At 37.0% G+C, this 13,555-nt stretch overlaps 1 protein-coding gene across 2 annotated transcripts in view; it reads right to left on the bottom strand.

Moving 5' to 3' along the window:
• STK26 (serine/threonine kinase 26) overlaps positions 1 to 13,555 on the bottom strand; it is a 55,688-nt gene that overhangs the window by 11,131 nt on the left and 31,002 nt on the right. For both annotated transcript variants that reach the window (XM_015128177.3, NM_001261722.1), the window contains 2 exon segments: positions 10,440 to 10,670; positions 1,927 to 1,983 (listed from right to left, as the gene is read on the bottom strand). In XM_015128177.3, coding sequence (XP_014983663.2) covers positions 1,927 to 1,983; positions 10,440 to 10,670 — 288 coding nt within the window.

Below are 13,555 nucleotides of genomic sequence, written 5' to 3'. Positions count from 1 at the left end.
CTAGCTTTGCCAATGCTTCCAAAATGGGGAAGAGACATAGTGAGCACCCTAAGGGACCAGATAAGACAACTGATAAATTTGGAAAGGGCTTTTAACATTCAAAAAATGGAAGAAGGATAATGAAACAATTGAGAGGCTTCTTGTAGAGCTAATGAAAAAACTATTGAATAATACGACTCTGTGACAAGACAAATAAAAATGAGATCATTTAACTTCAAGAGGAGAATGAAGCCTGACTCCATATGCATGAAGGATTATTACACAAAGAAACATCAGTGGTGTTCTCTCACTAGAGAGGAGAGAAAAAAAAATGAACTCAGGCTTTAGGATATAAGAACTAGATTAGACACAAGGAAAGATTACCAAATTCAGCAACTGATTAAACTGACATGAATTCCTAGTAGTAGATGAGGCTCTCCATCAAGTTTAATTACCATTTCTTTAGAATGGTTTAAATATGGTTCTGCCTAAAGGAAAGAAAATCTCTTACGGTCATTTCTGTTCATAAAATTATTTGAAACTTTGAGTCACTGGCAGTCAGGGTTAAAGCATTTAAAAATATTTAATCACTTTCAGTTAGGAAAACTCATCTCCACCTAAAAAAATAAGAATTAAAATATTACTTGATTATTTTAATCAAAACACTTTCTTAGAAACAGCATACGCTATAATTTCTAAGGCAGAAGCATGCAAATAAAAAAATCATATAATATTAAAGATGGAAGGGAACTTAGAAATAACTTAGTGCAACTTCTTTGTTTTATAGAACACCTAAGTCCAGGAAGTTTGTGTCTGGTTCACAGGCACCTATAACCTCAACACCCTAGGCCAGCCCAGTGGTCATTCTACTACACTAAGTTGCCTCTCATAAGTCATACTGAATTTTAAACATAGTATCATATTAATAAAGATTTTTAAGGATGGGAAAGAAACTCAACATTGATAGGATCATACTAAATTGGGGAACAACCAGTGTTTCTCAAAGGCATTCTGTGTGTGAATGCATCTTCATTGGGTTGAATTTTCCTGCACACTGCAGGATTTTAGCATTTTTAGCATTCTGATCCATGACCACTGAAATGGTAGGAGCACTTCTAAGTCATTGTGACAACCCAAAATGCCATTACATTCCCAAATAACCTATAGAGGGGCAGAGAGAACTCTGCAAAGAACTGGATCTGTAGGCCTACCTTGGTTAGAACCCTAGTACCACTATCTTAGTCAATTCAGGTGCTATAACAGAATACCACAGACTGGGTGGCTTAAACAATATTTACTTCTTACAGTTCTGGAGACTGGGAAAGAAGTCCAAGATGAAGGGGCTGGCAGATTTGAGTTCCAGAAGGTCTTCTTCTCACTGCATCCTCCCGTGGTGGAAAGAAAGTCAGAGAGCTCTCTGGGGCCTCCTTTATAAGGGTACTAATCCCATTCATGAGAATTCACCTTCATGACTTAATTACTTCCCAAGGTCCCCACCTCCTAATACCATCACATTGGGGGTTAGGATGTCCACACATGAATTTTGGGGGGACACAAACATTCAGTTCATAAAAATCACTTTTAGTGACAGTTATCTCAATTACATATTTTTTAAAAATATAAGAAAACTCAGTTTTTTTCAGGGATAAGCTTGCAAAAGTCAAACTGACAGCAACGGACACACACATCCCCTTCTAATTTGGGATACTTTATTTTATTAAGGTATTTGCATTCTTATGTAGTCTTAGGATGCCAGCAACATGTCCAAACGTACAATACATCTGTACCTACATAAGGTAGTGGTCATGAAAAAAGAATTTAATTTGAACATACTAACTAAAGCAACCACTTAGCATGCCCAAAAGCCATTGATCTTCAATTAAAAAAAATAAGGTATGTGCATATGCACACATTTGCATCTGTGTGTAATTATTTTAAAATACTTACAAGATCCAGTGCTGAACCACCGCCCAGGTATTCCATTATTATCCATAATTTAGACCCCTGTAAAGCCATGAAACAATTTAATAATTACAAACCTGAGCCAAAATAACATACTAGCAAAAATATTAAATCTCACATACTAAAGCACAGATTCTATTTGCATGTCCTCATTTATTTGTGGGAGCTAAAAATTAAAACAATTGAACCCTTGAAGATAGAGAATAGAAGGATGGTTACCAGAGGCTGGGAAGGATAGTAGGGAGGGGCAGTTGGGGATGGTTAATGGGTACAAAAAGTAGTTAGAGAAAATGAATAAGATCTAGTATTTGATAGCACAACAGGGTGACCATAGTCAATAATAATTTAATTGTACTTTTTAAAATAACTAGAAAAGTATTACTGGACTGTTTGTAACATAAAGAGTAAATGTACCCTGATGTGATCATTATACATTATATGCCTTTATCAAAATAGCTCATGTACCCCCATAAATATTTACACCTTCTTTGTAGCCACAAAAATTAAAAATTAAAAAAAAAATAAAGAACAGATTCCAAAATATAGGTTTAAAAGTGGTTGCTTGGGAACCCAGAATATATTTTTTCCATAGAACATTCCAAATTTAAGTTCTGAGCTTAGACTACCCCCATACCTTTTTGCCTATGATATAGCTAAACAAATGAAAGTACTGTTTGTTATTGTTGAACTATTAGTAATTTTTATTAAAAAAACAGAGCTTTAAATAATTATTTTGAATGATATTGGAAAGAAAATACAGTTGCATTAAAGAATGAGGAGGTAAATGAGGGCTTGTACAAATTTTGGGTTTGAGTTTGAGGACAATGGACATTTTGCCTTATTTCAGTTGTTGGCTTTCATTTGTTTTGATGTACTTCTAACTTTTATCAGCTATGGTTAACAGGCATTTTTGGTACACACATGGAACCTAGAAAGAATATTGTTCATTTTACCTCTGATGTAAATGGATAAGAAAAAGGGAGGGTGTAGCTTCAAAAACATATGATTACTCCAGGTGGAATTAACTTCTCTGTGAGCTGAACAAGAGGAAATGGGGCTTCTGGGAGGAATATATGTATACAAATTCTAAAACGGGTGTACACACACACATACCATTCAGTACCATCAGTTAAACACTGGAATAAACCATTAAACCCTTTTTGTTTTAGCTATAGTTTGAAATACAAGGGACACCTCTCTCTCCATACCATTTTGTGAGAGGTATTCTCTGAATTTTTGTGGGACCACAGAACTGACTGGAAGTAGAATGGTTGATTTTACTATACTGGTGGCAGCCAAGTAGTGACTGGACTGTGTTCCAAAAGTTGATTTTTAAGTAAAATGTTGGGAAATTTAAAAGCAAGCATTTCCCATAAAAATAATGCCTAGGTTCCTGGGGTAGTCCTCCCAAAAAACAATTTCACACAAATGTATTCATTCATAGTATAGCATGAAAAGTACCAGGGAAACTCACTACTATTTATATCTTAACAATATTTCAAGTGAAAAAATATATTCAGCATTGTGCTTCAACTTGGGATGCCAGAAACACATTTCTCACCTTCACAACCCCAGCTGCGGGGTGAAGACTCTCAAGCTACTGCCAGTAGCCCTCAAACTCAAAAATCCCTGGGAGGTATTCAGGAGTCCAATTTAAAATTTCCAGGCATCTCCATGAGGATGTGACTTTATCAAGGCAGAGAATGGACTCCAGTGACATGATGATGAGTGCTTAGGGGATGGGAGAGAGTTGAAGAATCAGAGTGGAACTGACGTTGTAGTGTGGAGAATGGGATGTGGCCTAGGGTTGGGCCATGAAGGCAGGGCTCAGTTAACTAAGACAAAATGATTCTCCTTTCCGTATGCTGACACTATGTAGAATTTGTAAGAGAAAGGGAGGAACAGTGTTCCCCTACCACTTCCTCCAGTAATCTTGATACCCACTCTTCCTGCCATAGATGACCAGCATGCACTGCGAGCAGAAAGCTGAGAGTTTTGGTTAGCAGTGAAGTCTACATTAGGAAATAGAGGAAATAAATTCCCACAGTACTGGTGAGGGAAGAGGAGTTCCAGGAAAGGTTCATATAACTTGTATTTGTGTGTAGAACTTAGGCACTCACAACCTGAGAATTGTGAATCTGACATATCTTTACACTTTTTGCAAGAGAAGAAAAAAGTCGTTCTTAAAATGGTGGATAGGTTAAAAATTGTTTCTTTTGCCACAAGTTTGTTTCTAACAAGTACTATACTCTATCATATGAATTCAGAGAGCTTCCCATTCACCTGACATTTAAAAGAAAAAGATCTTATAAAACATGCCTGTCTATTTTGCAGTTCTGCATGAATGAAAGCACCTGTTTTCCAAGTTAAAAACAATGTGTGCCTTTTTGTTTGTACTAATTCAAAACAGAAGCTTGCCAACTGTCACTAAAACATGTTCATAGAAAGCTTGAAATGTGACTTTACAAAGTAGTATATACCATTAAGCATTAAAATTACAACTACTCAATTTCTAGATCTGAAAATAAGGAATCCTTATTTGTTCTGGAAATCAGTGGTGGTGAGGGCTGCACAACATGCCTGTAATCCTGGTATTTTGGGAGGCCGAGGTGGGAGGATCGCTTCAGTCCAGGAGTCTGAGAGCAGCCTAGGCAACATAGTGAGACCTCATCTCTACTAAAAGTACAAAAAATTAGCTAGGTGTGGTGGCATACGCCTGTGGTCCCAGCTACTCGGGAGGCTGAGGTGGAAGGATCAATTGAACCTGGGAGATGGAGGCTGCAGTGGACTGAGATTGCACCACTGTACTCCAGCTTGGGAGACAGAGAAAATGGCAAATTTAGTGTTTATTTTGCCTGATTAAAAAAAACATACAGCACGTAAGATTTTATAAAACTGGAAGTGACAGTAGAGATCATCTTGCCAAGAATATGGATAGAAAATTTACCACTTCTGAGTCATTTCTTCCCGTTTGGAATGCTGTGTCCCTACCCCACTCTCACCTTCCAACCCCTACCAAAATCATACTCAAGACTTAGTTCAAATGCTACCTCCCTAGTTTGAGGGTTATTGCACTTGATGTACTCACAGATAAGCAGGCTATTAATATGAGGCAAGTTATAAACACATATCTGGGGCTGAGCAGAGAGGATGAAACCAGAGACATCAATTTAGAAGTTGTCAGACCAAAGTAGATGAGATTAACCATAATATGCAAAAGAATAGGAATACACATAGTGGGCATTAATAAATAAACGTCTGTTGGATTGAATCTAACATGGGGCTTCTTAGAGGTATATTATATTAAGTTTAAAGCTATTCCTATTTTGAGAAAAGAACATTTTAAGAAGGAACAAACTTTCCAGCCTCCATTTTCTTCAAGTTTTATAAGAGAACTCCAAAAGAAATGTTAACAATAAAGGAATATTCCAGAGGCATTGAGCATACATACACTGGCTGTAAGCACATACAGTTTCAGTGAAAAATAAGGAGAAGGCCACAAAGTCATACAGATGATTCTGAAATATTTTCCTTTATTCAATTCTTTTTTTCATAAATATTGGTGATGGTGGGTGGGAAGCAATATTTCCTTAACATACACAGAAATCTAAAGGCAATTTTCAGCAGCAAATAAAGGCATGATTCAAATTCTATTCAATGCCTGAGTGTCATTTTAAGATTTACATTGAACTAGAAAAATATTTAAAGATTATAAAAGATTATTCCAATATTATGAGATCAGAAGGGAAGGGTTTGCTTATTTTAGCACTCTTCATAAAGACTAACTTTGTCAAGAAAATCTGCCCAGTGAACTAAAATTAAAGGAAAACACTGTGGTCATACTGATGTGTTTGTCTGGTTTTTAACTCTTGTTTTTAAAAATGAAGTTATACAGTGAGCTCAGTCAAAATGAATACCTACTACATTTTTTGCATGTCTCAAGGAAATCACTACAACTGCATACAGTTTCAAAGAGCATATAATTTTCTCTCAAATGTAATAACCTTTTCCTCCAGCTTACAGTGAGGTCTTAGTTATGGATGACATCCTGGGTAAGAACAACCCATTTCCCAGTTTGTTTAATTAACTTGACTCAAAATTCTCCATGTTACCTGAAATGAAACAATGGGCCACAATAAGTATGTAAGTTGACTGATAACGCAGTTCCCTGATGGTACTAAGAGGATGTAGCCTTGACTTATGTTGACTACATGGAACAGAACCCTGTTGTATTTGATGTGATTTTAGTTTAGAAAAAAATACAAACCCAAACAGTCATACTATGTTGTGATATATATGATAAGTAAAAGAGTAGGTCAACTTAAGAAAGTGATTTAAATAAATAGTATGAAAATGTTGTAAGATTACAGAATATTTCTTTCTCTGTGTGTACATACATATGTCTTGTAGAGAGACATATGTATATACACACACATTTATTTACTTTAAATAGATTCAGAACACAAATAACATAAGCCAGCTGCACATTTCTACAATCTTATCATGAAGCAACATGTTCTTCAAAGTAGTGTTTTACATCATAGAGTTTAATTAATGATGGGTGAAGGAGATAAAAATAATTCAATTTAATCCCTTAAGAAGCTATCTTGGACAATGGTTTGTCAAGACCAGCACTGGCTGGTCTGAGTACACTTTACAATCAAAATTTGGGACAAACAAAAAACTAGTTTTTAATTATTTAAAGATTAAGTAAATACTGGGTGACTAGCACATGTATACTACTATGCTACTTAAAAAACACCCTATATGAAATCTTAGGAAAAGAATATATAGCTGTAACTCATTTTCTATGGGAGTATTGAATATGAATAAATAAGCAATCAATAAAATGGTCAAACCATATCAGTACCAATTTTTCAATATATTATGGAATAGCCATTTTAAATAGGGCTTATTTAATATTTTAGGTCAGCAACCAAAAATAGTGTATTTGTCACAGGTGCCTAAAAGTAGCAAGGATTCAGATTTGCCCTAGAGAGGGTCTGGAATTACCAGGATTCAATCCAGAAAGAGTAAACCAGAATGAGCAAATCACACACACACACACACACACACACACACACACACACACACACACACACGACAACAAATTCCTGGGGCTATGTACCACCAAGGAATTGTATGGGAATTAGGAGGAGAACCTAAAACTACTGAGACTGCGTAATCACTCATGAGATCTCTAAAAAAGAATATGATGGGCTGAATTAGCTTTTCAGGAACAAATATTACAGCAAAATTATCACACAAAGGAGCAGATAATTATGTATGTAGTAAAATACAGCAAGAGCTAACACTTATAAGTAAATGCTGAAATTGGATAGAAATTACTAGCATTATCACCTCCTTTTGGAGGCCTTTTATTCATGCCACTCCTGAAAAGGACAGAAGTGACTACTTATTTATTTGTGTATCATCTATACCTTGTGCATACTTTAACCATAGAATCTGCATCATTTCAGTGCAATACTGGACTATGAGTGCCTTGACGGCAGTAGTGAGTTTGATCATTTTTTTTATCCTCAGCACCTAATACAGTGTATAATACATAGTGGTTGTTTGGCTGTTTAATGATTCATTCTACTATGCATTCATTCCACATACATCTAATATTAGAATAAGTCAGGTTTTGTAAACAGGCAGTGAAATTTGTGATGAATTTCTATATCAGTATTAACGAATATAGATACAGATAGATCAAGACAGTGATGACAAAGTCACCAAGATGGCAGAGGAGATACCAGTTTTAATCACCCCCTTCCTCCACATATACATAAAAAAAATCCCAAATATAGACAGCTATCCACAAACCCAAGTAACCCTGGAAGGATTCAAGGACCCATTTAACAATCTGCAGCAACACAGTGGAGAAAAAAGAAAGAATATCTCCACAGAAAGGATCACTGATGAGATCAGCATACCTGAGAGGCCAGGAAATATCTAGGAACAAAGATAAAAGGTGGAGGCTACTGGTATCACTACACAGCAGAAGCCATCATGGTCCCCAGTGGCCTGCTCTGCAGAAGACACTGGCCTCCCTTGCTGCTGAGGTAGCCAACAGCCATTTCTGCCAGGGAACCCCAGAGAGGGATACATGACTACAAAACTCTTTCATCTCAAGAAGAAGACATTGTTGAGCCACATGGAGAAAGAAGCCACCACTCTCAAAACTGGTGCAGGCTCCTGACCTCTAAGTCATGGCTGCTCCACTAGTGCCCGCACTACAGACCCAGTTTCTGTGTCTTCTTTGATCTCAACCATACCTCAGATATTGGAGCTACTGCCACAGTGAGCTAGCTCACACCCCAGGGCCCTGGAACCAAGGTTTCTCTCAGTGTGCCTATGCTCCGGACATCCACACAGTCACCACTGAAAGCTAGCCTGAGTTCTGGACTCCAGACCAGCTGAGTGGTTGTACTACACCCACCCACAGCTCAGACACTTGAGCCAATCACTGGCATAGTGAGCTAGCTCACATCCCAGGCTCTGAAGACAAGGTACCTCTGAGCGTGCCTATGCTCCAGACACCAGTTCAGATGCTACAAATAGCTAGGCTCCACCCCACCCTTACAGCCACTGTAGCCTTGTGCAGCAGTAGTGGGTATTTGTACCTAGGACATTGGTATTACTATTGGCTTGGGCCCCAGAGCATGTCCCTCCAGATATGCCTATGCTTAAAGCCTTAGTTCTGTGGCCACTCCATGGGCATCACTCACTAGACATTAGTGCCACCTCAAGTGGGCCCACAAGCCAGACCCAATGCCAAAAGGGATCTACTCAGCAATGATTTCTCTTGTGGAAGAAAAAGAGACTGGGGGGACCCTAGCAGTTCTTGCCACCAAAGACCTCAAACAGCCCTCACCACTGTTGTAGACACCCAAGGTATTGACCACTGGGGATCCCTGCAATCTTTGTCAACACTAATCTCAAATGACAAAGCTGCACAGGGACTATGCTCCTATGCCCTCATTGGAGCCAGAACCACTGCAACCCACCCAGCCATTGCTCTCACACCGTCCTACAGAGGAAAGTCTTTTCACATTGAAACCTGTAATGTCTGGAAGAGGCGATTGCTCTACCAACTGCAGAGACGTCAACAAAAGGCAATAATAAACATGAAAAACCAAGGAGACATCTCATCACCAAAAGAACACAATAGTTTCCCAGTAGTTGACTCCAAATAAATGGAGATTTATACACTGCCTGACAAATAATTTAAAATAATTGTATCAAGGAAGCTCAGCAACCTTTAAGAAAATACAAAGAAACAAGTGAAATCAGGAAAACAATAAAAGAACAAAATGATAAATTTAACAAGGAGATTAAATCATTTTAAAAACTCAGAAATTTTAGAGCTGAAAAATACAATGAATGAAATGACACAATACAATAAAGTGTCAATAGCAGAACTAATCAAACAGAAGAAAGAATCTGTAAACTTGAAGACAGGTTATTTGGTAAAGGTATAGATGGATATTCGAAGTTTTATTTGGTCAGCAGAGCATAAAATGATAGCATTAATTTTTACGCAGGTCAACAGCTTAATTAGTTATAGATACACTCTTTTTGGCCTATAGATCAACCAGTAACAACAAACACTTCCCTCCTTTTAAACCCTGAATGGCAAAGATCTAGTACAGTCTTCATTTGAAAAACTGCAATACAAGGATAAACAGTTTTAATTTAAAAATGATTCAAACTGCAAACTAAGCTAGAATTCGTGGAGGCTTTTTTTTTCCAGCTATTTATTGTTCACATTTCAACAGACACAAATCCTGACTTCTAACTATGGAACCCAAGAACCACTGGGTTTTACCAACCAGTTTTCTGCTATGTAGTAACATCTCCATCTGCTGGAACTTTAGGTATCTGCTAATCCCATGATCCTGGAACCAGTAAAAATCCAACTTTTATTTGGAGGCAGAGGCAGATGTTATTCCACTTAATTCCATTTTAACAAATATTTATCACGTGCTTAAGATGTGCCATACCCTGTGCCAAGGGATGTAAGTACCAGAACTGATTAAGCTAAACTACCTGCTATGAAGGAGTTCACAACCTGGTGGGGGAGACAAATGTGTAAATAACTACCACAACTCAATGAAATAAATGACATACTTACATGTTCCATCAATTCTGAGGTTGAGACAGTCAAGACCATTGAGAATAGTGTCTGGAAATGCAGGGGGATAGCTCTTTCCTGACAAAGGATATGTCTCCAGGACCAGCTGCATTTCTGCTCCTCCGTCAAACCAAAAGTTCAGGTGTAGAAAAGGGGTGCAGCTGAGTACTGGGATGCATTCAGGATACAGCTGCTAAATCTAACAACGGTTTATTTGGCACTATAAATGGAGCTGGATTCTGCCTGGAGGCCATAGACTGCCAAATCCTAATTTAAGACATTGCCTTTCAAAAAAATAGAATTAAAAAACTTCTAATGAAAATACCTTATGACTTAAATAATACAGCACACACATTACCTTTAAATATGACCCATAGTATTTTGTCACATATGAGCTGTCACATTGACTCAAGACAGTTATTTCTTGCTGAATGTCTTCTATTTCATCTTCGGCTTCCTCAAGGTCTATGATTTTAATAGCAACGACTTGCTGGGTACGGTTATCAATTCCTTTGAAAACTTCCCCAAATGAGCCTTTCCCAATGCGCTCTAATTTTGTGAACAGCTCTTCTGGATCAGCTATGTTATTCTAAAGGGAGTGGGGAGAGAGAAAAAGAAAGAACACAAACGTTTTGAATCAGATTTTTTTAATGAAGGAAACTAAATCACATAAGACAATAACAAATTTTTGTAAAAGCATACAAACTTCTTTGACTCCCCATATGTGCTTTGTTAGAACAACTGTAATCCCAAACAGGCAGCTAGTCCATATTCTAGTGAAACACACACACTAACTGAGCTTAGCTGATCCTGCTACCACAAACATTCTCACACAGCAAATACAATCGGTGCATGCCAAAACATCAGGCACTTTTTGGAATAAAGCTGCTGATTATACACAGTTTACACATTAATGCAAATGTAGCAATAGTGGGAGAATATCTAACCTAAGCTAAGGTGAACTGTTTTAAGTTTCTAACATTCTGCCAATATTACCTTTTAACTCTCCTCTCTCTCCAACTCGCATATCCCAATCATCTTAGCTCTACTTCCAAACCGCCATCTAAATAATACAGACCGCAAAAGACTCCAGGCTTTACAGGTCTTTATTTTTCTTTAGTTGGAATCTTATCTATGTGAAATGTTATCATCAATAGTTGAACTAAGATTCTATACCTTTGTACTAATTGCTAGTAATCATGAGAAAATGGTAATACATTGAACTTTCACAACTCATCTCACAGTGAAGATCCAGAATAATTTAACACTTCAATAAAATCTGGAATAAGCGTAGGCTTTTAAGGTTAACAAATGTATAGGCATGACTTAGATTTATAAATTCACTGTTGTTTCCTGATTCAGAAATATTCTGTATCTTATAATATACAATTTTGAATTAAAATTTTACCCCAAGACAAACTTTATATACTTATACTTACTTAAACTCATATTGCTGGAAATATACTGCTGATCAAGTAGAAACTCAAGATGGCCAACCCTGCCAAAAGCACATTAAGTGCTTTATTAATCAAAAACTTTTGAGTTTCTTCAAAATATAGGAGGATTCTATCAAGTTCTGGTGAGCTATCTGTGTCTAATTTGTCAACTGTACATAGAATATCTGTTCATTTACTACAATTTTACCTAGTTTCATTTCATCGTCAATTTCAGAAGACTATTATGGAGTCAGCGTGTCCCTTTTATCTTCCTTATTAGACAAAGGGGCCACTGAAAATATTGTTTTTCTCTTATCAAGTTCTTTGCACCATGATCACCAAATGGACACACTACTACTCCAGTAAACCACTACCTTTTGAGGTAACTCCAAGACCCATGACTGCTTTTAAAGAATTTCACCAAGTTCTCTTTTTACACAGCCTAAAATACAGTTTGTACATGACCTGTTTACCTTATAAGCTTCCCCATTCTTTCTGATTGGATGTTTTTCCATTTCTAAAAGTTGTACTTTCCATATAGAAGTCTCTGAAACTGCAAGCTACTTGTGTATCCCCACCCACCTCCAGTACCCACATGGAACAAACACATCTTGAGCTTTCCATACGGGCTTTTAAAAATAGTTTAGGCTTCCAGTAGGTTGCAAATGCATTTTTAATGCTCATATTTTGTTATAATACCTTCTCAAAAACTTGAGTGCCATCATTATTGATTTCCTTGGTGTCCTCTTTTACCAAGACCTTGTATTTCATTGTGACTACTAATACATAGTGGCTAACCCACAGTTACCTCTTCCTACTTTTGGTGATGGTTCTTGGTTTTGTAATACCTTGTGGAAAAAATACTTACTACATAGTTTGGTGATGGGTTCACTCCTTATAAATTCCTTTGGAAAAAAAGTATTTCCGTTTTCCTGACACAGTTATAAAACAATTCTAAAATTTGGAAATGTATCATTTATTTGAAGACACATAGGATATATCTTCTGATAAGACACTCTGGGAAGTGTATGTATTCATTAACTTTAAACAAGAATCTTCTGTTGTTAAGGAACAAAAATGAAATCTTCATCTTCCTAATTAGTGTTTTAAAAGGATTTGATTGAAACAGTCAACTTGAGGGAGGATACGGCTGTTCCTTGCTTCCTACAATAAATGGGTTCTTGCAAATATGTAAATCAAAAAATTTAAAACCAGATCACATTTTGCATTTTAAAGAAGCACTGAAGTAAACCCTAATCCATGGATATAGTTTAAGATTTTAAATTGAGGAATAGCAAGTTAGACACAGAAAAAAAGAAAGATCCATCATTTACACAATGTTTGCACTTCCTACTCTTTTATTTTGGGTCTAACACTGCTCCTACAAAACACCAACTTTCAGAGTGGAGGGAATCATGAAAACAAGATTTCACTAATATAACCTCACTTCCCTAGCTAGCTAAGGGATAGAGACCCCTGCCACATTTACTAATCGTGAATCCCTGATAGATAATACAAAAGTTATAATTCCCCCTTCATCATTTTAAACTAAAGTATCCTAAGTCTTTGTTAAGACAGGTTTCCTTCCTGTTTTTAGCACAAGGGCAAAGATCAAGTAAATAAATAGCAAACATCCCAAGGAATGCAATTAAAAGCCACTTAAATAAAGAATCTAGTTTGCCTAATCATTCCCATCATTCTTTGGAACCTCTGAGAAAAGTCAGCTCCCAAATCAAATATTCGTTTAAGATTACTGAAATTCCAACCCAAATGCCCATCAATGACAGACTGGATAAAGAAAACGTGGCACATATACACCATGGAATACTATGCAGCTATAAAAAAGGATGAGTTCATGTCCTTTTCAGGGACATGGATGAAACTGGAAACCATCATTCTCAGCAAAGTAACACAAGAAGAGAAAACCAAATACTGCATGTTCTCACTCATAAGTGGGAGTTGAACAATGAGAACACATGGAAACAGGGAGGGGAACATCACACATCAGGGCCTGTCAGGGGGTAGGGGCTTGGGGAGG

Source organism: Macaca mulatta, chromosome X (assembly GCF_049350105.2).
Source record: "Macaca mulatta isolate MMU2019108-1 chromosome X, T2T-MMU8v2.0, whole genome shotgun sequence".
NCBI classification, from domain to species: Eukaryota; Metazoa; Chordata; class Mammalia; order Primates; family Cercopithecidae; genus Macaca; species Macaca mulatta.
This window is presented reverse-complemented; position numbering and strand designations above follow the sequence as displayed.